Raw genomic sequence first — 22789 nt, forward strand, 5'->3', positions numbered from 1 at the left:
GCAGCACGCAGGGCAGGGCAGCTGGCAGAACCCCATCCGTGCAGGGCCACGGAGGCCAAAGCTGTGAGTGGCCGTGACCGGAAAAAGGACTGCTGGGCACGGTGGCCACACAGGAGTCTCCCTGCTGAGCCCCGGAGGCTGCTCTTGTGTGTACTCCACGTTACAGCCCTTGACTTACAGGGGTTGAAATTTTCCCCAAAAGTAGTCAAAGAAAAATACTGAAAGTAAAGCTCTCTGAAGCCTAGAGCCCCGAGGCAGCCCAGGGGGTGTGGCTGCATCCGGCTCCCGGAGTCCCCCCAGGCTCTGTCCAACCAGCCATCAACACCCCTTACTGCCCCCCCAAGCTAGGAACAGGGCTCAGGGACCCCTTTTCTCTCCATTTGTGTTTGAAAATTTTCATGGTAAAGTTTTAGAAATAGTGGCCTGGCTGGGCGCGGTGGCTCACGCCTGTAATCCCAGCACTTTTGAGAGGCCGAGGCAGGTGGATCACCTGAGGTTGGGAGTTCAAGACCAGCCTGGCCAACATGGTGAAACTCCATCTCTACTAAAAATACTAAAATTAGCCGGGCTTGGTGGCGGGCGCCTGTCATCCCAGCTCCTCGGGAGGCTGAGGCAGAATTACTTGAATCTGGGAGGCAGAGGTTGCAGTGAGCCAAGATCGCGCCACTGCACTCCAGCCTGGCGACAGAGTGAGACTCCATCTCAAAAAAAACAGTGGCCCGAGCCGGGCACGGTGGCTCACGCCTGTAATCCCAGCTCTCAGGGAGGCAGAGGCGGAAGGATCGCTTGAACCCAGGAGTTCAAGACCTGCCTGGGCAATATAGTGAGACCCTGTTCTCCACAAAAAGGAAGAAAAAAAAGACAAAAAAAAAAAAAAATAAGCGTAAAAATAGTGGCCCGAGAAGGCGGCTGCCCCTCCCCAGGAATCCTGTGTCCACTGCCCAGTGGCCGCCAGCCTGGGACAAGCACAGCAGAGGGTGGGTGCCACCTGGACCCTCCTGGAGCCTGGGAGAGGGGCTGCGTCTGGCACCTGCTCTCTCTGGGGGGTGGGGCGGGGCCGGCACCAAGTCTTTGCTCAGGTGCAGAGGCTGAGGCTGACCCTGGTGCCTCCTGTCCTCTCTGTGGTTTTCCCCAAGTGGGCACTGGGCGTGAGGGCAGGCTGGGGGGCTGCACTGGACCCCAAAGCAGGACACGGGGAGCCGGGGGGAGGGCTGGAAGCCTCAGACGTTCGTTGTCACTTTATTGGTTCTCTTTGCTCGTGAAGGTGACCCTCAACTCGGAGCCACAGAGGCAGCATGACCCCAGCACCTGGGTTCCAGGCCCCCTTGAGGGGCAGCTCAGTGATCTCTGACCCCATCACCCACGTGTCCTCCAGGTGGTCTGTGTGAAAGGAAGGCTCGGAGAAGGTGGCTCAGTGTCGCCGCCTGGCCTCGCGGCTTCCCAGCCATGGAGTGTTTGTGGATGAACGCCCCCACGAGCTGCGGGGAGGTGGATGCGGAGCCAGTGTAGACGCCTCCAGGCCTCAGCGCACCCAGGGCCCACGGAGTGCAGAAAGGGTACCGAGATGTCCCTGCCTGGGCCACACCATGGCCGGGTGACAGGGCGCTTGGTGGGCCAGAGGCCACGGGGCTGACCAGGCAGAAAGGGGAGGGAAGACCCTGGTTCCTGAGGGACACGCTGCCCCAGAGCACGCCCTTGCCACGCCAGCCAGCTCCCGCCTCTGGAGAAGCCTCAGAGCCCAGAGCACACGTGCACACCACAGGCAGCCACGCATGTGTACACACACTCGTACACACGCACGTACACACGCGTACACATGGAGATGAGGCTGTGCTGGGGCCTCCTCCACCCTCGCCTTCAGCCTTGTCAGGTGCACGGGAGAAAAGGAAAAAACCTTGAAGGCAAGGCCGGGCACATGGCTCCTGGTGGGACTCACACGGGAGGAGGCCACGGAGGCCTGGGCTCTGGGAGGCTCACGAGGCAGCCACGGCCCAGGTCAGTTTGGAGTTGGTGACCCCTCGTCCTCGGCCATCCCAGGCCCCAGCAGGTCTTCGTCCAGCCCCGGCGGGTGCTGGTCCCCGTTGCCGACGGCGCTGCCCTGGTCATCCTTGTTCTGCCGCTTCTGCCGCCGGGTCTCCTTGTACCTCAAGGTGATGTCCCTGGGGGGCGGGATGCAGCGTCACCACCTGCCCCCACACCAGCCCCACTGCAGGCCCCACGGACAGCTGGCACCTAGTGCCTGTGGAGGTCTGGGATGGGCTGGGTGGGGGCCGGGTACCCTGGCCCTGGGACAGCAACCGTGGCAGACTGGAGCCCTGAGGAGCCTGGATCTGTCAGTGCAGAGCGAAGGCCCCGAGCGCTGGGTCAGGAAAGGCGCCTCCCACAGAGGCGGCCAGAGGGCTGGAGCAGGGACAGCGAGGCACCAACAACACCAAACTCCCACAGCGCCTGCGCCAAGAGACCCGGACAGCGGCCCCCCTTCGGAACATCCCTGCCCTGCCCCGACTCACCGCAGGAAGAAGCGCCAGACGGTCCAGGTGAGCACCAGGACGGAGCCGAGGGTCCAGCACTGGGAGATGTAGAAGGGCAGGGACAGGGTGAGCGTGTGGGGGTCGTACTTCACCACGATGAGCAGCTCCGTGGCCGTGATGGCCGCCACCAGCCAGGCCTGTGGGCCCAGCTTCTTGTGGGGCTTCCTGCGGGGCAGCAGGGGGCTCAGCGTCCCGGGCCCCCCAGGGTCCTCCCAGGCTCTGCTCCCCGGCCCCCCGGCCCCTGCGCCCCGGGGGTGTTTCCACCCGGCCTGCCGCAGCCCTCACGGGTCATCCATGAAGTCGTAGATCTCGCGCATGGCCACGCCACCCACGTTCACGAAGAAGACGAGCCGCAGGAGGACCAGGTAGTGCTCTGGGGGCATCCACAGCACAAACTTCAGGTAGAACGTGTTCAGTTCTGCCAACAGGAACTAGGGGAGGAGAGGGTGAGCACCAGCTCTGGCCCCAGCCCGCCGCGCCATCGCGAGGCAGCCCGGTCTTACCACCAGGATGATGCCGCACACGGCTAGCCAGCGACGCAGGCTGGAGGCCGGCTTCCACTCGAAGCGAACCCAGCTGTAGGGCGTGAACTGGAAGGCGATCCTCTTCATCTTGCCCCTGGGAACCACAGAGCCAGCAGCCTGAGGACGGCAGCCCACCGAACCCTGCCCTGCGCCACTGGGCCACAGACTGTTCCTGGTCATCCGGCCCCGCCCCACGCCACTGGGCCAGCTCTGCTCTTGGTCACCCGGCCCCACCCCGAGCCACTGGGCCACAGACTCTGTTCCTGGTTACCCGGCTGCTGCCTGGCCGCTCTCCGAGGTCTGCCCACCCAGCTACAAGCCCTGCTTCCCCAAGGCCCTCTGCTGTTCAGTCTTTTCCAGCTTGAGCAGCGGCTGCAGCGCCTCAGAGGACGCTCCACGGTGCCGTGAGCTGGCCACATCCACAGAGGTGTCCAGGCAGAGCCGGGGCACCCACAGGCAGGAGGAGACACCCCCGTCCCCCAGGCCTTTCCTTAGACTTTTGTTTCTTTTTAAAATTCCAAAGTCATAATGACAAAGTACCTGCAACTATTTCATAACCAAAGCAACCAGGGGAGGGAGAAGCACGGAATGATCCCAGAGCCCCTGCGCCAGGCCTGCCGGGGACTGAGGAGGGAAGTGAGTGGGTCAGACGCCATGGCCACTGTGAGAGGCGGCTGGGCTCGAGTGACAGCAGGTCAGAGGGGAGGTTCCAGGAGGCAAAGCCCCACGGTCACCCCTCCTGAGCCGCACACTGGACGGGCCTGGTGCTCGAGGTCTGCTGGGGCACGGACGCTGAGGCTGCCTCCAGGTAACCCCCACCCGGCCCTGCCCTCGAAGCCCCCACAACATACTTGTAGGTTGGAATGTTCCAGAGGCCCTGCCACTTGTACGTCTTCAGGGACAGCCACTCGAGGGTCTTCATGCCGCAGTAGATGCCCAGCCCGTTGCAGACGAGCACGTCCATGATCCACTGTGGGGAGGGGCCAGCACTTGTTGCAGTCGGGGGTAACGAGCCCCCCGAGGAGGACCCCGGCAGAGCACAGGGGAACCGAGAATGCCCCTCAGCCCGCACCCACTGCCCCCCGGGGAGGATGAGGGGGTCCAGGGGCTGCGCTGGGCACAGGGGAACCGAGAATGCCCCTCAGCCTGCACCCACTGCCCCCCGGGGAGGATGAGGGGGTCCAGGGGCTGCGCTGGGCACAGGGGTTCCGAGAATGCCCCTCAGCCCGCACCCACTGCCCCCAGGGGAGGATGAGGGGGTCCAGGGGCTGCGCTGGGCACAGGGGTTCCGAGAATGCCCCTCAGCCTGCACCCACTGCCCCCCGGGGAGGATGAGGGGGTCCAGGGGCTGCGCTGGGCACAGGGGTTCCGAGAATGACCCTCAGCCCGCACCCACTGTCCCCCGGGGAGGATGAGGGGGTCCAGGGGCTGCGCTGGGCACAGGGGTTCCGAGAATGCCCCTCAGCCCGCACCCACTGCCCCCCGGGGAGGATGAGGGGGTCCAGGGGCTGCGCTGGGCACAGGGGTTCCGAGAATGCCCCTCAGCCCGCACCCACTGCCCCCAGGGGAGGATGAGGGGGTCCAGGGGCTGCGCTGGGCACAGGGGTTCCGAGAATGCCCCTCAGCCTGCACCCACTGCCCCCCGGGGAGGATGAGGGGGTCCAGGGGCTGCGCTGGGCACAGGGGTTCCGAGAATGACCCTCAGCCCGCACCCACTGCCCCCCGGGGAGGATGAGGGGGTCCAGGGGCTGCGCTGGGCACAGGGGTTCCGAGAATGCCCCTCAGCCCGCACCCACTGCTCCGGGGGCCGCGCAGGCACCTACGTGATCCCACCAGCACTCGCTGAAGTTGGGCAGCTGGTGCTCCAGGCTGTATTCCAGGAACTCGAACATCACGCTGATGATCATGCACATCCACCAATCACGGATCATCAGGGTCTGTGGGCGCCAAGGTCAGCCAGAGTGCGGGACACGCCGCCACACCCGGCCCTGCCCATGGGTGCATGCGGCCCCCACCCCGGCTGGCAGATTCTTGGAGTCGACAGCACTGGCAGGGCCCCCAGTGAGGCCTCTGGGTGAGCGCGGGGTGGGCGGCCCCCCAGTGAGGCATCAGGGTGAGCGTAGGTGGGCGGCCCCCCAGTGAGGCATCAGGGTGAGCATAGGTGGGCGGCCCCCCAGTGAGGTCTCAGGGTGAGCGTGGGGTGGGCGGCCCCCCAGTGAGGCATCAGGGTGAGCGTGGGGTGGGCGGCCCCCCAGTGAGGCATCAGGGTGAGCGTGGGGTGGGCGGCCCCCCAGTGAGGCATCAGGGTGAGCGTGGGGTGGGCGGCCCCCCAGTGAGGCATCAGGGTGAGCGTAGGTGGGCGGCCCCCCAGTGAGGTCTCAGGGTGAGCGTGGGGTGGGCGGCCCCGCAGTGAGGCATCAGGGTGAGCGTGGGGTGGGCGGCCCCCCAGTGAGGCATCAGGGTGAGCGTAGGTGGGCGGCCCCCCAGTGAGGTCTCAGGGTGAGCGTGGGGTGGGCGGCCCCCCAGTGAGGCATCAGGGTGAGCGTGGGGTGGGCGGCCCCCCAGTGAGGCATCAGGGTGAGCGTGGGGTGGGCGGCCCCGCAGTGAGGCATCAGGGTGAGCGTGGGGTGGGCGGCCCCCCAGTGAGGCATCAGGGTGAGCGTGGGGTGGGCGGCCCCCCAGTGAGGCCTCTGGGTGAGCGTGGGGTGGGCGGCTGCCCCTCCAGCAGCCTCGATGTACGACTGTCAGCAAACAAGGCAGCATCCCCGTGCCCGGGGCCTGACACCAAACTGCAGGGGTGGGCTGCAGGGTCAAGCGGGCACTGCTCTTAGCCCCGCAGGTAGCAGAGGGTCCCTCAGAAGTGGGACAGGGCAGTGCCCAAGCCCAGGTGGGGGCGGGACTTCCTGCCCTGCTGCCTCTCTCCACCGCCCCGACCCTGAGGACAGAGCGAGGACCTGGCCAGGATCAGCACTTCTGGGAGGCCCGGCAGCTCCACGGCTTCTTGAACCTCTGGGAGGCTGCAGTGCGATACCCTCCCACCACACTCAGAGCACCCTGAGCTCAACCCCATGGACAGAAACCGTCCAGAGCCCAGGGCAGGCCTGAGAACCGGGGCGGGGTGGCCGGGAAGAGGAGGTGCCATACCTTCAGGTACCAGCCAAGAAAGTGCGCGGGAACAAAGCCATCCAGCTTGTCCTGTGGGTGACAGGGTGTGACCCTTGACCCTGGGGCACAGCCACCCCCACTCCCCACACTGGCAGATCAGCCCACACCTGAGCAGCACCTGCCAGACCCCGGGAAGAAGGCCAGGGACTCACAGGTGCTGCCATGGCCTGTGGAGACCACGTCCCCGACAGCCTAGAGAGCAGGGGCCCCCCGCCCACCGTGAGCACCACCCAGACGGACAGGGCCTCAGCACATCTCTGCACCAGGAGACCCCGCGTGTGGGCCAAGGGGTGTGGAGGGCGAGGCAGGGGCATGGATGGTGCCTGGTCCGGCACGGGGCCACACCTGGGGAGGGACTCGCCTCAGGGCTCCCGGCGTCTTACCCAGATGTTGTGAAAGGGGTCAGTCTCATTGTCCGGGTCGTAGATGAGGCAGTTTCCCCCGTAGTCTCTCTCTGGCAGTGGGACTCCCAGCTTGGGGTCAACATACTTGAGAAACTGCCGGCCATCTTGGACAGTCTGCAAGGCCAGTGCCCGTCAGCGGGGCTAGAGTCAGTGGTGGCGACTTGAGACGGGAGATCATGCTTGTTTATTTTATTTATTTTGAGACGGAGTCTTGCTCTGTCGCCCAGGCTGGAGTGCAGTGGCGTGATCTTGGCTCACTGCAAGCTCCGCCTCCCGGGTTCACGCCATTCTCCTGCCTCAGCCTCCGGAGTAGCTGGGACTACAGGTGCCCACCACCACGCCCGGCTAATTTTTTGTATTTTTAGTAGAGACGGGGTTTCACCGTGTTAGCCAGGATGGCCTGGATCTCCTGACCTCATGATCCGCCACGCCCGGCTGGGAGATCATGGTTGTAAACTGCATCTGTCACCCTGGAGGAGGGCAGCGCCCTGTCTCTGCAGCCCTCCCACCCCGGGGAAATCCTGGTGAGGCAGCGCGTGGGGAAGGAATCCCCAGGCACGACACCCCGTCTCCACCCCTGCGCTCCCCGGGGCCAGGTGGGCACAGGTGCACTTCAGGACATGGGGGTCTAGGACCTCCGGACAGACGGGAGCGGGACAGGGCCCCGAGTTACTGCAGCGCGCCCCCCACCCCTCCCCCTCCCCACACGTGCGCTCAGGCCAACACCCTCACAGAAATCACCCTTGCGGGACTTGCTCTTTCTCACCCAGACGCTGGCATCAGCCAGATGCACCTCTTGACCTTAGGGCAAGGCAGGCTTTTGGGCCTGACCTCAAGGGAGGTTTACATCATTTACAGATGCCTGTGCACACAGCACCGGTGCACTGGTTGTGTTTACAGACGCCTGCACACACAGGGAGCACACACGCGCCCGTGCACTGTTTACACTCGCCTGCGCACACAGTGAGCGCACACGCGCCCGTGCACTGTTTACACTCACCTGTGCACACAGCACACATGTGCCTGTGCACTGGCTGTGTTTATAGACGCCTACACACCCAGTGAGCACACACATGCCCGTCCTCTGTGAGCTATGGCACCCAGGACCATGCAGCCCACCCAGCACCCAGGCCTCACTCCCTAATATTCAGTAAGGACCCAGGGCTCTTGGAGAAGGGGCTGATTCCAGGACTGGGGTAGGGAGTGGCCAGGAGGAGCCTGGAGCATCCCGCAGTGCTAGGAAGTCAGGATGTGCTCAGAGAAACAAAACAAAAAGCCAGGAACTCAGTGATGGTGTGTGAAAGCAATACAGGAACCAAGTGGAAACTCCCTTTGGCAAAATAATTTGGGCACCACGATAAATAGAGCAGCGCTGAAATAAATATCCAAGTGTAAGACAAGTATCTGTAAGTCCACACTGATATAAGTAAATACATGATAGAATAACTAACAGTACAGAAGCAGGATCTCTCCCATGCACAAGAATTCCAGGTAACATGCAGACGCCACACACCAAGGAGGGCAACAAAACTCCCCTCCCTTCATGCAGGCTGCACCAGTGACCTCCTTGTGGAGAATGCACTATGGATTGACAGTGGAAAGCCTGACAGACACATCTGACCAGGTGGTCAAGGTCCACAGCACCAGGGATGCGTCATGGTGATGGTGCCAGTGCATGCCTTCACCCCAGACAAATCATGAGAAGATGTCAGACACATCCTCACAAACCCTGGTGCCAAAGCCAGAACAAGACATTCCAGGAAAATTAAAGGACAGTATCTCTTACAAATATGGATGCAAAAATTTTAGATAAAATGCTAGGAAAGAAAGTCTGGCAGTATGTAAAAAGGCACACCCTGGGACCAAGCAGGATTTATCCCAGGAATGCAAGGTTGGTTCAGGATAAGAAAATCAATCAATGTAATTCATCATATTAACAAAGGGGGAAAACCATCCATATGATAATCTCACTTGATGCGAAAAATCATTTAACAAAAATCTAACAAGCTTTCATGATAAAAACAACCAACTAGGAATATACTAGAACTTTCTCCACTCGGTAAGGGAGATCTATGAAAAACTCACAGAACTTTCTCCACTCGGTAAGGAGATCTATGAAAAACTCGCAGAACTTTCTCCACTCGGTAAGGGAGATCTATGAAAAACTCACAGAACTTTCTCCACTTGGTAGGGAAATCTATGAAAATCTCACAGAACTTTCTCCACTCAGTAAGGAGATCTATGAAAAACTCACAGGACTTTCTGCACTCGGTAAGGAGATCTATGAAAAACTCACAGAATTTTCTCCACTCGCTAGGGAGATCTATGAAAAATTCACAGAACTTTCTCCACTCGGTAGGGAGATCTATGAAAAACTCACAGAACTTTCTCCACGCGGTAGGGGAGATCTATGAAAAACTCACAGCTAACACACTCAGTGGGGAAAGACTGGATGCTTTTCCCCTAAGATCAGGAATCAGATAAGAATGTCCATCTGGCTAGGCACAGTGGCTCATGCTTATATTCCCAGCACTTTGGGAGGCCAAGGGGGTCAGACTGCTTGAGCTCGGGAGTTTGAGATCAGCCTGGCCAACATGGCGAAACCTCATCTCCACAGAAAGTTAAAAAATTAGTCAGGTGCGGTGGCTCACTTGAGGCCAGGAGTTCTGAGACCAGCCTGGCCAACATGGTGAAACCCCGACTCTACTAAAAATACAAAATTAGTCGGGTGTGGTAGCATGTTCCTGTAATCCCAGCTACTACGGAGGCTGAGGCACGAGAATCGCTAGAACCTGGGAGGCGGAGCTTGCAGTAAGCCAAGATCGTGCCACCGCACTCCAGCCTGGGTGACAGAGCAAGACTCCATCTCAAAAAAAAAAAAAAAAAAAAAAAGCCCATCCTTGCCTATTCTAGGAAACATTGAGCTGGAGGTTCTGGCCAGGGCAGCTACGCAAAGAAATAAAAGACATAGGCCAGGCGCGGTGGCTCACGCCTGTAATCCCAGCACTTTGGGAGGCCAAGGTGGGCGGATCACCTGATGTCAGGAGTTCGAGACCAGCCTCAACACGGAGAAACCTCGTCTCTACTAAAAATACAAAAAAAAATTAGCTGGGCATGGTGGTGCACACCTGTGAGCCCAGCTACTCGGGAGGCTGAGGCAGGAGAACCGCTTGAACCTGGGAGGTGAAGGTTGCAGTGAGCTGAGATTGCACCACTGCACTCCAGCCTGGGCAACAAGAGTGAAACTTGGTCTCACAAAAAAAAAAAAAAAAAAAAAAAAGAAATAAAAGACATCTAGATTGGAAAGGAACAAGTAAACAAGTAAAAATATCTCTATTTGTAGATAACATAATCTTGAATATAGAATATTCTTAAGAATCTACCCCAAAACCCCACAACTATTAGAGCTAATAAGTTCAGCACGGTTGCAGGATGCAACAAAAATAAGCTACATTTCCATACACGAGTAATGAGCAATGCAAAGGTAAAATTAAAACAGTTCCACTTACAAGAGCATAAAATGGATAAAATAATTGGCAGTAAATGTAATAAAGGAAGTGCAAAACCTAAACTCTGAAAACTGTAACACACTGTTGGAAGAAATTAAAGACGTAAATAAATGAAAGCCATCCCATCTTCAAGGACTGACAGAGTTAATATTGTCAGGATGACACTACTCCCAAAACAGACCTGCAGATTCGATGCAATCCCTATAAAAAATTCCACCTGTTCTTTTCACAGAAATGGAAGGGGTGACCCTCACATTCATTTGGAAATGCAAGAGACCCAGATGATTTAAAACCATCTTGAAAAAGAACAAACTGGGTGAACTCACAGTTCCCAATTTCAAATGTCACTTGAGGGATATTCTACTAAATTCCTGACCAATCCTTAAAACGGTCCAGGTCACCATAAACAAGGAGCCTGAGAAACTGTCACTGCCAAGAAAGAGGAGCCCAGGCCGGGCGCGGTGGCTCAGACCTGAAATCCCTGCACTTTGGGAGGCCAAGTCGGGCGGATCATTTTTATTTTATTTTATTTTATTTTTTTTTGAGATGGAGTCTCGCTCTGTCGCCCAGGCTGGAGTGCAGTGGCTCAATCTCGCCTCACTGCAAGCTCCGCCTCCCGGGTTCACGCCATTCTCCTGCCTCAGCCTCTCCGAGTAGCTGGGACTACGGGCACCCGCCACCATGCCCGGCTAATTTTTGTATTTTTCAGTAGAGACGGGGTTTCACCGTGTTAGCCAAGATGGTCTCGATCTCCTGCCCACCTTGGCCTCCCAAAGTGCTGGGATTACAGGCGTGAGCCACCGTGCCCAGCCAAGGCGGGTGGATCATTCGAGGTCAGGAGTTCAAGACCAGCCTGGCCAACAAGATGAAACTAAAAATACAATAAATTAGTGGGGGGTGGTGTCAGGTGCCTGTAATCTCAGCTACTTGGGAGGCTGAGGCAGGAGAATCACTTGAACCCGGGAGATGGAGGCTACAGTGAGCCGAGATCACACCACTGCACTCCAGCCTGGGTGAGAGAGTGAGACTCCGTCTCAAAAAATAAATAGTAAAAAAAGAGGAGCACGGGGAAGACACATGCAACCTGGGTGAACCTCAGAATCACTGTGCAGGGCGGGAAGAGGCTGCCCACCCCATGATTCCATTCTCGAAGAGACAGGATATTCTCGAAGAGACAGAAGTGAACCCTCACCAGTTGTCAGGGGTCAGGGGCAGGTACAACTACCAAGGGTAACACAAAGGAGTTTTAGGGCCAGTGGAATTCTTGTGTGTCCTAATTGTGTTTCTAGAAGTCTACACAAATGCTAAAATTCACAGAATGTACACTACTCCAGAAAAGTCAATTCTGCCACGATGATAAAAAATCTCGTCATGCACTGATGGAGTTTTAAGATTGGGAATAGCAAAGTCCTTTGTAAGCTGAAGACAGCCCCAAAAACGTGTGTTTACACTGAGTTAAACGGAACAAAGAGTATTAATAAAGTAGGCATTTGCGGCAGCAACACAGCCTGACCCAGGATTTACAAAGAAGCTGCATCTCCCACCTGCACCCTGCTCGTCTTGTGGAATGTGGTCAGGATGGGGAAGAAGCACACACAGTCACACTGGGCAACCACAAAACATAAAAACAAAGACCCCATCCCTCTTGGCGCTGGGGTCCCGTCTGAAGCCCAGATGTGCCCTGGCCGTGCACACGCTGGCCTGCATCACAGGACCTGACTTGCTGCTCCCTTCATGCCCAGTCCCCACCTGCATTCGGATACGACAGCTGTGGGCAAAGCCACCCTGGCAGCTGCACCACTGGCCCTGCCCTCGTCCGTGCCCACACTTGGGTGTGGCCCTGCTAAACGGCCACAGTCAGTGCCCCACCAGCAGATGCTCCTGGAAGCCCCCCGCAGCTCGGCCTACGTTTTGAGGGTCTAGCTTTGCTGCCCCCCATCACTCGAGGGCCGCACAGATGCTCCTGGAGGCCCCCCGCGGCTCGGCCTACTTTGTGGGGGTCTAGCCCTGCTTCCTCCCATCACTCGAGGCGTGTGGGCCTCCTTTGTCACCCTGCCTGGGGCCACACTGTCACCTAAGTTCCCAGGTATCCAACCCAGAAAAACAGCTTACCTGGAAGAGTATAAAGATGAGGAACAGCTCGTAGACCACACTCACGCAGAGCCAAAACCTCCAGTAAGCTACAAAGACAGACGACAGAGTGTTAATGCGCCCGGCCCGGGCCCCCACGGCTCCACTCAGCCCCAGGCTGGCTCCTGCCTCCTTCACATCCAGTGTCTCTTCTGGGCCCTTCACAGGCCCCTGGGAGAGCCTTTATAAAGAAAGCTGTAACTCAGAATTAGGCACAATTTCTCTCTGAAAAGTGAAATTTTTTTCTTCATTTTTTCCATTCCAGTCCTTAAATCTTTTGCCCATAAATTGTTGCACAGAAGCAGTCAGCAAATATCCGTCTTGTGTTTACGAGTGATGCTTCTAAACTTGCGCCATTAAGTTTGGAGTAGGTTTTTGGTGGATACTTTTTTTTTTTTTTTGAGATGGGAGTCTGTCACCCAGGCTGGAGTGCAGTGGTGCAATCTCAGCTCACTGCAACCTTCACCTTCCAGGTTCAAGCAGTTCTCCTGCCTCAGCCTCCCGAGTAGCTGGGCTCACAGGTGTGCACCACCATACCTGGCTAATTTTTGTATTTTCAGTCGGGACAGGGTTTCACCATGTTGGCCAGGCTGGTCTCGAACTCCTGACCTCAGATGGTCCACCCGCCTCAGCCTCCCAAAGTGCTGGGATTATAGGTGTGAGCTACTGTGGCTGGCCACTCTTTTTTTTTTTTTGAGACAGGGTCCTGGCTCTGTTGCCCAGGCTGGAGTGCAATCTAGGTGCACTGCAACCTCTGCCTCCTGGGCTCAAGCAGTCCTCCTACCTGAACCTCCTGAGTAGCTGGGACCACAGGTGTGTGCCACCACATCCAGCTAATTTTTCTGTTTTTTTTTTTTTTTTGTAGAGATGAGGTTTCGACATGTTGCCCAGGCTGGGATACTTTTTATCATGTTAAAAAAATCTTTCAATTCCAGTATGTTAAGTTTTTGTCATGGATGAATGTGAATTGTTTGTCTGCATTTAAGGGGATCAAATTTTTCATGTTGACGTGATGAGTTACATTAACAGACTTCTAACGTGAAACCATCCCTCAATTCCTGACTTCCCATGGCTCTGAGCAGCTCAAGGCAAGACATGCAGACGTGAGGTTTTACGATCAAACTCAGGAGGCCCCGGACATACTCGGGGGAAGATGGCCACTGTGGCTCACGAAAAGCCGCCATCATTGGCAGGAAATACAAATACCCTGGCGTTCTTAGGAAAAGCTGCAAAGGGAGGTCTGGGACCCAAGACAGACGACTGAGATCACAAACTTCTTCCTCACGCCTTGGGATAAGAAGAACCTGGAAACTTCCCAGTGGCCCAAGAGTTAAAGGGGCTCGTGGTGAAATTAACTCAGGGCAGCCCTTGCCCCACAAGGGCTCGCTGACTGAAGGGCATGCCTTCGGAGCAGGTGCCCGGCCTGCAGGTGACGCCGTCGGAGCAGGTGCCCGCCTGCAGGTGACGCCTTCGGAGGTGGTGCCCGGGCTGCAGGTGACGCCTTCGGAGGTGGTGCCCGGGCTGCAGGTGACGCCTTCGGAGCAGGTGCCCGGCCTGCAGGTGACGCCTTCGGAGGTGGTGCCCGGGCTGCAGGTGACGCCTTCGGAGCAGGTGCCCGGCCTGCAGGTGACGCCTTCGAAGGCGGTGCCCGGCCTGCAGGTGACGCCTTCGGAGCAGGTGCCCGGCCTGCAGGTGACGCCTTCGGAGGCGGTGCCCGGGCTGCAGGTGACGCCTTCGGAGGCGGTGCCCGGGCTGCAGGTGACGCCTTCGGAGGTGGTGCCCGGCCTGCAGGTGACGCCTTCGGAGGTGGTGCCCGGCCTGCAGGCGCTCTCCGACGCTGACTGAAGGGGACGCCTTCAAAGCTGGTGCTCAGCCTGCAGGTGCTCTCTGAGGGGACAGCTACACCCATGAAACCACAATGTTCTGAGCGGGCCACAGGTCACCACGTCCGGTGCTAACTTCCCTCCCCCCACTGCCAAGTCGAATCTTTCTCATGTTTCTCCTGTTGGGGAAGGCCCCAGATCAGAAAGGTGGCATCTCGGACTCCTCTCCTCACTCACGCTTCACACCCGACCTGCACCAGGCTGCTGCCCCTGAATACCCAGCAGGCCCTTGGTCTGCGTTCCTGCGTCGCTTCCCGGAGCAACTCTAGCACCTCCCTGACCCCAGGGCCACCCCCAGCCTCCAGCGCTCATTTGTCTTTCTAAACATCACACCAGAGGGGAAAGACAGACAGGCAGCCTCAGCAGCCCTGGAAATGCTGTGGCTGACAGCCTTTGGAGGGAGCCAGGAAGAAAATGCAGTTTACACAGGAGGGATGCCCTCCTCAATGGCCCAGAACCTTCCACCTCCCTCAGAGCTGCAGCCAACTCAAGTTATCAAAGAAAGCAGCTCCACCGATGGCCAGGCTGGGCCCATATCCACTCCTCCTCATGAGGCCCAGTTGCTAAGGCTATGGCTACAGCTGCCGGCCTGGGCAATCCTGGGCCAGACTCAGGGGAGTGGGAAGAAGGTGGGCAGAGCCCACAGGGACAACCTTTCTGGAGAAAGCCCTTCTCCCTGCCCCTCCCAGAGCCTCCGCTGCACAGGACTCATCACTTGTCCACTTCGATGTGTTGTGACTGCAGAGGGTTGAGGGCTCCCTGATGGCCCCCAAGTTGACAAGACACGTGGAAGAAGGTGGCTCCAGAACAGGCTTCCCCGTCAACAAATCGAAGATTGGCAAAGTAATGTGGAATGTATGCCCAGCAAACTAAACGGACAGAAGAAAGGTAGAGCAGAGCTCAAACTAAAAACTGAACACCCCGGGAACCCCCAGCCCTGCCCAGGGGGAGGGGACGAGCCACAGCTCAGAGACGCCGCGGCCGGAGCTTTGGGAGGTTGTCAAGACCTTCAGGCCCACATGTTCCACATCCCGCCAGGTGACCTGCCGCCGGAGCTCCTAGACTGCACAGAGCTGAGGGTCTCCTGGGAGTCTCTCCCTGTGCCAGGGGCCACGTGCCAGGACAAGCTGCTGCCTGATGACCAGTCTGTCCCACTCACGGCTGTGTCCTAGCCCGCGGTGATGCCACCACCCAGGAGGGATTTGGTGCATCTCCAAGCAAGGACGGCCATGGGCTGAGCTTCTAGCAGCTCTTCTTCCTTCCAAATCCACCCAACAAGCACGTAACTGCACCACGCTTTTCACTGTGTGACGGGCAGTTTTCAGACCATCACTGCACCAGGCTTTTCACTGTGTGATGGGCAGTTTCAGACCATCACTGCACCAGGCTTTTCACTGTGTGATGGGCAGTTTCAGACCATCACTGCACCAGGCTTTTCACTGTGTGACGGGCAGTTTTCACACCATCACTGCACTTTCTACTGCTCTGCTGAGGAATCCAAATCCCTTGGAGGCAAGACCATCTGTGCTCAGCCGACTGGGCAGACAGAGGCCTGGGCCCTTCCCACATAGCTGTCAGGCAGCAGAGCGGCCCGCCAGGTACTCAAGGAGCCCTGTCTCAAGGCCCTGGGCAAGGAAGGGGCCAGCGAGACCAGCCTGCTTGGGTCACCGGACGGCTCCCTGCTCAGGGCTTCTGTGGATGGGGGAGCTTCACTCACCACCATGGCACTGACCCTGAGGCAGACACTGCTCTCCTGGAGGCCAATTTTATAACACATATCACGGGCTTAAACTGTGTATGCCCTTTCATTCAATACTCACTTCTGGGACATTTTATTCAATGAATAATCAGATATTTACACAGAGCATACGTAAAAAAATTCACCACAGCCTAGTTTATTAAAATAAAACTGGAAACTTCCTAAATATACAACATTATGGCTTAAATAAGTTACTTAAATGTAGTACATTCTAATGACAGCTAAACAAGCGGTCATTAAAATTTCAGCTGTTAAAAAACTAGTAAGGAAATGACTAAAGTCGTTGAACCTGAAGCAGGGAATGCACGAAGCCACATGTTCAGGATTCTACTCTTTCGAGGCTGTGAATATGTCCGTACACACAAACGCGTGAATATGTCCGTATCACAAACGCGTGAACATGTCCGTATCACAAACGCGTGAACATGTCTGTACACACAAACGCGTGAACATGTCCGTACACACAAACGCGTGAACATGTCCGTATCACAAACACGTGAACATGTCCGTATCACATAAACGCGTGAACATGTCCGTACACACAAACGCGTGAACATGTCCGTACACACAAATGCGTGAACATGTCCGTACACACAAACACGTGAATATGTCCGTACAAACGCGTGAATATGTCCGTATCACACAAACACGTGAATATGTCCGTATCACAAACACGTGAACATGTCAGTACACACAAACGTGTGAACATGTCCGTACACACAAACGCGTGAACATGTCCGTACAAACGCGTGAATATGTCCACACACACAAACACGTGAATATGTCCGTATCACAAACGCGTGAACATGTCAGTACACACAAACGCGTGAACATGTCCGTACACACAAACACGTGAACATGTCCGTACACACAAACGCGTGAATATGTCCGTACACACAAACGTGTGAATATGTCTGTACACACAAACGCGTGAATATGTCCGTATCACAAACGCGTGAATATGTCCGTATCACAAACGCGTGAATATGTCCATACACACAAATGCGTGAATATGTCCGTATCACAAACGCGTGAATATGTCCGTATCACACAAACGTGAATATGTCCGTACAAACACGTGAATATGTCCATACAAACACGTGAACATGTCCGTATCACACAAACGCGTGAATATGTCCGTATCACAAACACGTGAATATGTCCGTATCACAAACATGGAAATATGTCCGTGCACACAAACGCGTGAATATGTCCGTACACACAAAAGCGTGAATATGTCTGTACAAACGCATGAACATGTCCGTACACACAAACGCGTGAATATGTCCGTACACACAAACGCGTGAATATGTCCGTACACACAAATGCGTGAATATGTCCATATCTCACAAACGCGTGAATATGTCCGTATCACACAAACGCATGAATATGTCCGTACAAACGCGTGAATATGTCTGTACACACAAACGCATGAATATGTCCGTACAAATGCGTGAACATGTCCGTACACACAAACGCGTGAATATGTCCATACACACAAACGCGTGAATATGTCCATATCTCACAAACGCGTGAATATGTCCGTACACACAAACACGTGAATATGTCCATATCTCACAAACATGTGAATATGTCCGTACACACAAACGCGTGAATGTCCGTACACACAAACGCGTGAATATGTCCGTATCACAAACGTGTGAACATGTCCGTACAAACGCGTGAACATGTCCGTATCACACAAACGCGTGAATATGTCCGTATCTCACAAACGCGTGAATATGTCCGTACAAACACGTGAATACGTCCGTATACACAAACAAGTGAATATGTCTGTATCACAAACACGTGAAAATTTAACAGTGGTTATTATTTGTGGGTAGCTTTATTTTTAAGTATCTTTGTATTTTCGAAATTTTCTATAATACATACTCCTGTTGAAACAGAAAATGTTTCTAATTACTTCATGTGGCCACTCAGGGGAAACACCCGACCCTACAGAGGCCTGAGCCCGCCTTCCTGGGGTGGGACTTGGGGGACAGAGTGCACTGAGATTGGCGGGATGCTCTGGCCCACGAGGGTTTGTTAGAACTCAGGGCCATAAGGTGGGCTGGTGGCCGAGGCAGAGTGCGCTGGGCAACCACTTCAAGGGCACGGGGTGGGCGGCACCTCACAGCTCCATCTGGAGCCCTCACCTACCCGCCCCCGGCCTCACAGCCCCATCTGGAGCCCTCACCCACCCACCTCTGGCCTCACAGCCCCGTCTGGAGCCCTCACCCACCCACCTCTGGCCTCACAGCCCCATCTGGTGCCCTCACCTACCTGCCTCCAGCCTCACAGCCCCATCTGGTGCCCTCACCTACCCGCCCCCGGCCTCACAGCCCCATCTGGTGCCCTCACCTACCTGCCTCCAGCCTCACAGCCCCATCTGGTGCCCTCACCTACCCGCCCCCGGCCTCACAGCTCCATCTGGTGCCCTCACCTACCTGCCTCCAGCCTCACAGCCCCATCTGGAGCCCTCACCTACCCGCCCCCGGCCTCACAGCCCCATCTGGAGCCCTCACCTACCCGCCCCCGGCCTCACAGCCCCATCTGGAGCCCTCACCCACCCACCTCTGGCCTCACAGCCCCATCTGGTGCCCTCACCTACCCGCCCCCGGCCTCACAGCCCCATCTGGTGCCCTCACCTACCTGCCTCCAGCCTCACAGCCCCATCTGGCGCCCTCACCCACCCCCGCCCCCTCTGGTCTCAGAGCCCCACCTAGAGCCCACAGTCCCTGGCCTCACAGTCCCATCTGGAGCCCTCGGCCACTCTGGTCTGTGGAAAGAGGAAGCAGAAGCAGGAAGAAAAGGGCCGGAGAGCCCTGGACAGGGAAGAGTGAAAGGGCCAGAGAAGGCCTGGAGGGACCCTCGGTGGTTAGAGGAGGAGCACACAGCCAGCTCAGAAGCCCACGCCCTCGTCCATGTGGGAAGTGACCTCGGAGGCCTGGGGGAGGGGCCGGGCGGAGGGGAGGACAGGACACTCACACCCAGCAGCACAGACACAGAGTGGCCGCTCAAAACAGAACTGCCACAGGGGCACACGGGAAAGGAAATGGCAAGTTACCTGGATGAGGTCTGGAAAATGGCCCGTCTTTAGCTTGTGTGACTCCAAAACATAAGAAAACCAAAATACTGGCCACAATACCTCTGCAAATAAAGAACAAACAGCCCCTCAGTGTGTGCAGGCTTCTCCCAGGAGGGAGGTGGGAGGCTGCAGGGACCCCCAGACACCCATTGTGGAACAGCCCCTGATGCTGGGGCGGGAGGAAGGGGCCTCGGGCAGAGCTGGGCTAGTCCGCGGCGACGGGGAAGGCCCAGCTACCTCCACCACCCTGGGCGCTCACATTTGCCGCCTCTGTGGCGGGGAAGGCCCAGCTACCTCCACCACCCTGGGCCCGACGTTCACGCTCACATTTGCCGCCCGCCCAGTGGCTGGGAGAAAGTCCCTGTGTTCGGGCTGCTGGTGGTTCCCAGTGTCACATCAGGAAGACACTCGCTCTACACAGAGGCCACCGAATGCCCCGCATGTGACCATCAGCAATCACAAAGCCCATCTAGGAGGGAAGGCGTCAGGAGCTACTGTCTCCTTGCTGCAACGCGGCAGGACCCCAGGAAGTGTCTATAGAGAGCTCTCGTGTCTTTTTGGGGTCAACTCATCCAAAACCAACGGGACTCCTGTGATTCATAAAATGGAAGCGTAAGCGCTGTAACTGCAACCAAAGATGCAGGTTCACGGGAAGGAGGGTGCGAGGGACCACGCTGGGCAGGGGCAAGGTGCTCCCTCCTCGGCAAAGCTCCTTGGGGCCGGCCTCAGCCAGTCCCAGTGGGTTTCTGTGAGAAGCAGCTTAGGCCGGTGGCTGTGCAGACAGCCCTGGTCACAGGCACACTGTTCACATCCGCTCCCTGCACCCAAGCTGTGGACCCGCTCTGCAGATGTGCTCTGCGGACGCGCTCTGTGCTCTGCAGACACTCGAATATGCCCATCCTCTCCAGTCGTGCTCAGCTCAGGGTCTGAGACCCACTGGCCGCTGCACCAGCCAGTCCCTCCCACGGCTCGGCAGTGCTGTGCCGACAGTCACACCTTGGCGTGTTCGCACGCTGGGTTGCCTCTGGGTTTTGGCTGCCGTGAAGGAAGCTGCTGCACACACACACACACACGTTCCTGTGGCTGCAAGAATAGACGGGGGCCACAGAGACAAGCTATCTATTTTTTAAGACAGCGCTGTTAAAAAATACCTAGTAACAACTTCAGTCTAAGAAATTCCCCTCTCTGCCTGCAGGAGTGCCTGGTCCTTTAAGTCCTGAGTAGACAGAGGCAGGTGAGGCCAAGCCCTGCCGGAGGCTTGCAGGATGGAGGAGGGCACAAGGTCGCTGGCCCCTGGTGCAGCCGGGACAAGGGTCTGGTGGTTCTGGGCGGGTGCTGCTCTCCACCCAGAGCGCTGAGGGTCTCACCCTCGGCAGGACATTCATGGCCCACCCAGGCGAAACCTGAGTTTCTGGCCCGGTCTCCACCCAGGCCCCAGCTCCCACACTACCGCTGTCAGCCTCCAGGGACAGAGGCAGAGATGCCCTCGCTGCTGGGTTCAGCAAGGTGGGGCCCGTGTCCCTGTCACAGGTGCCCCTCCCGAGGTCTCTCAGTACTGAGGGGTAGGAGGTGTGAAAAGTACCTTTCAGGGCCCCCTGGAGCCAGACACGGGCCCCACATCAACGTGCCTCCATGGGGCGTGGGGAGGGTCATAACATTCAGTGGAAAGACAGTGAAATGTCCCCCTGCCCTCCTCAGAAAAGATAAAAATGAAAAGAGGAACATGGGCACCGGCCAAGGGAAGCTGCTCCTGGTGCAGGTGCATGACACCCCAGGCCTCCATCGCGTCACCCTAGGCCGCCATCTGCGTCACCCTAGGCCGCCATGTGCCTGACAGCTGCGTGTAACCCCATGCCGCCATCCGCCCAACAGAAGCGTCACCCCAGGCCGCCATCCGCCTGACAGCTGTGCGTCACCCCAGGCCGCCATCCACCCAACAGGCGCGCGTCACCCCAGGCTGCCATCCACCAGACAGGCGCGCGTCATCCCAGGCCACCATCCGCCTGACAGCTGTGCGTCACCCCAGGCCGCCATCTGCCCAACAGGCGCGCGTCACCCCAGGCTGCCATCCACCAGACAGGCGCGCGTCATCCCAGGCCACCATCCGCCTGACAGCTGTGCGTCACCCCAGGCCGCCATCTGCCCAACAGGCGCGCGTCACCCCAGGCTGCCATCCACCAGACAGGTGCGCGTCATCCCAGGCCTCCATCCGCGTCACCCCAGGCTGCCATCCACCCGACAGGCGCAGTCATCCCAGGCCGCCATCTGCCTGACAGGCGTGTGTCATCCCAGGCTGCCATCCACCCGACAGGCGTGCGTCACCCCATGCCACCATCCACCCGACAGGTGCACGTCATCCCAGGCCGCCATCTGCCCAGGCCGCCATCCGCCTGACAGGCGCGCATCATCCCAGGCCACCATCCGCGTCACCCCAGGCCATGTGCCCGACAGGCATGCATCACCCCATGCCGGTGCTCCCCGAATCAGCCTGTGGCACCCCCATGGCATGCTGCCCAGGGGCCAGCTCAGACCGGGTCACACAGGACTCTAACCTGGCCACACATCACGTAATGTTTATGACAACTTTATAAGGCTGATTTGTTCATAAGAATTACTTGCCGGGCGCAGTGGTTCACACCTGTAATCCTAGCACTTGGATTGGGAGGCTGAGGTAGGTGGACCACAAAAGGTCAGGAGTTCGAGACCAGCCTGGCCGACATGAAACTCCCGTCTCTACTAAAAATACAAGAAATTAGCCGGGTGTGGTGGCAGATGCCTGTAATCCCAACTACTCGGGAGGCTGAAGTAGGAGAATCACTTGAATCTGGGAGGCAGCGGTTGCGGTGAGCTGAGATCCCACCACTGCACTCCAACCTGGGTGACAGCAAGACTCAGTCTCAAAAAAAAAAAAAAAAAAAAAAAAAAAAGAATTACTTAAGTACTTAAGAAGGTGTGTCCGTTGGGTAAGAATGAGGGAAGTGCTTTAAAAGGAAAACAAATATATTGCATTTTTAAAATAAATTTTTAATTTTAGAATGGTTTTAGATTTACAGAATTATTGTAAAAATAGTAAAAGCTCCCATATCTCACATGCCCAGTTTTCCCATTAACATCTCACCATTAATAAGCTGGTGCTGGTTGGGCGCGGTGGCTCACACCTGTAATCCCAGCACTTTGGGAGGCCAAGGTGGGCGGATCACAAGGTCAGGAGTTCGAGACTAGCCTGACCAACGTGGTGAAACCCCGTCTCTGCTAAAAATACAAAAATTAGCCAGGTGTGGTGGCAGGCACCTGTAATCCCAGCTACTCGGGAGGCTGAGGCAGGAGAATCACTTGAACCCAGGAGGCAGAGGTTGCAGTGAGCCAAGATCACGCCACTACACTCCAGCCTGGGTGACAGAGTGATACTCCGTCTCAAAAAATAAAATAAAATAGGCCGGGCGCGGTGGCTCACGCTTGTAATCCCAGCACTTTGGGAGGCCGAGGTGGGCGGATCACGAGGTCAGGAGATCGAGACCACGGTGAAACCCCGTCTCTACTAAAAAACACAAAAATTAGCCGGGCATGGTGGCGGCGCCTGTAGTCCCAGCTACTTGGAGAGGCTGAGTCAGGAGAATGGCGTGAATCCGGGAGGCGGAGCTTGCAGTGAGCCGAGATCACGCCACTGCACTCCAGCCTGGGCGACAGAGCGAGACTCCGTCTCAAAAAAAAAAAATTAAAAAAAAAAAAAAAAAAACATAAAAAAAAAAAAAAAAGCCAGTGCTGCTACACGGCTGCTGAGGCCTACGCTTCCTTT

The 22789-nt window shown here is 57.0% G+C and overlaps 1 protein-coding gene across 2 annotated transcripts in view; it reads right to left on the bottom strand.

The window, feature by feature from the left end:
* Nucleotides 1–1206: 1206 nt before the first annotated feature.
* Nucleotides 1207–22789, bottom strand: part of PTDSS2 (phosphatidylserine synthase 2) — a 45218-nt gene continuing 23635 nt past the window's right edge. For both annotated transcript variants that reach the window (XM_063630921.1, XM_055260075.1), the window contains exons 3-12: nt 18973–19055; nt 12246–12313; nt 6604–6738; nt 6200–6250; nt 4879–4992; nt 3907–4025; nt 3035–3149; nt 2817–2962; nt 2511–2696; nt 1207–2159 (exon numbers count right to left, since the gene is read on the bottom strand). In XM_063630921.1, the coding sequence (XP_063486991.1) occupies nt 1997–2159; nt 2511–2696; nt 2817–2962; nt 3035–3149; nt 3907–4025; nt 4879–4992; nt 6200–6250; nt 6604–6738; nt 12246–12313; nt 18973–19055 (1180 nt within the window). In that variant the 3' untranslated portion in view covers nt 1207–1996. The remainder of the gene's footprint in view (nt 2160–2510; nt 2697–2816; nt 2963–3034; nt 3150–3906; nt 4026–4878; nt 4993–6199; nt 6251–6603; nt 6739–12245; nt 12314–18972; nt 19056–22789) is intronic.

Source organism: Symphalangus syndactylus, chromosome 21, assembly GCF_028878055.3.
Source record: "Symphalangus syndactylus isolate Jambi chromosome 21, NHGRI_mSymSyn1-v2.1_pri, whole genome shotgun sequence".
NCBI classification, from domain to species: domain Eukaryota; kingdom Metazoa; phylum Chordata; class Mammalia; order Primates; family Hylobatidae; genus Symphalangus; species Symphalangus syndactylus.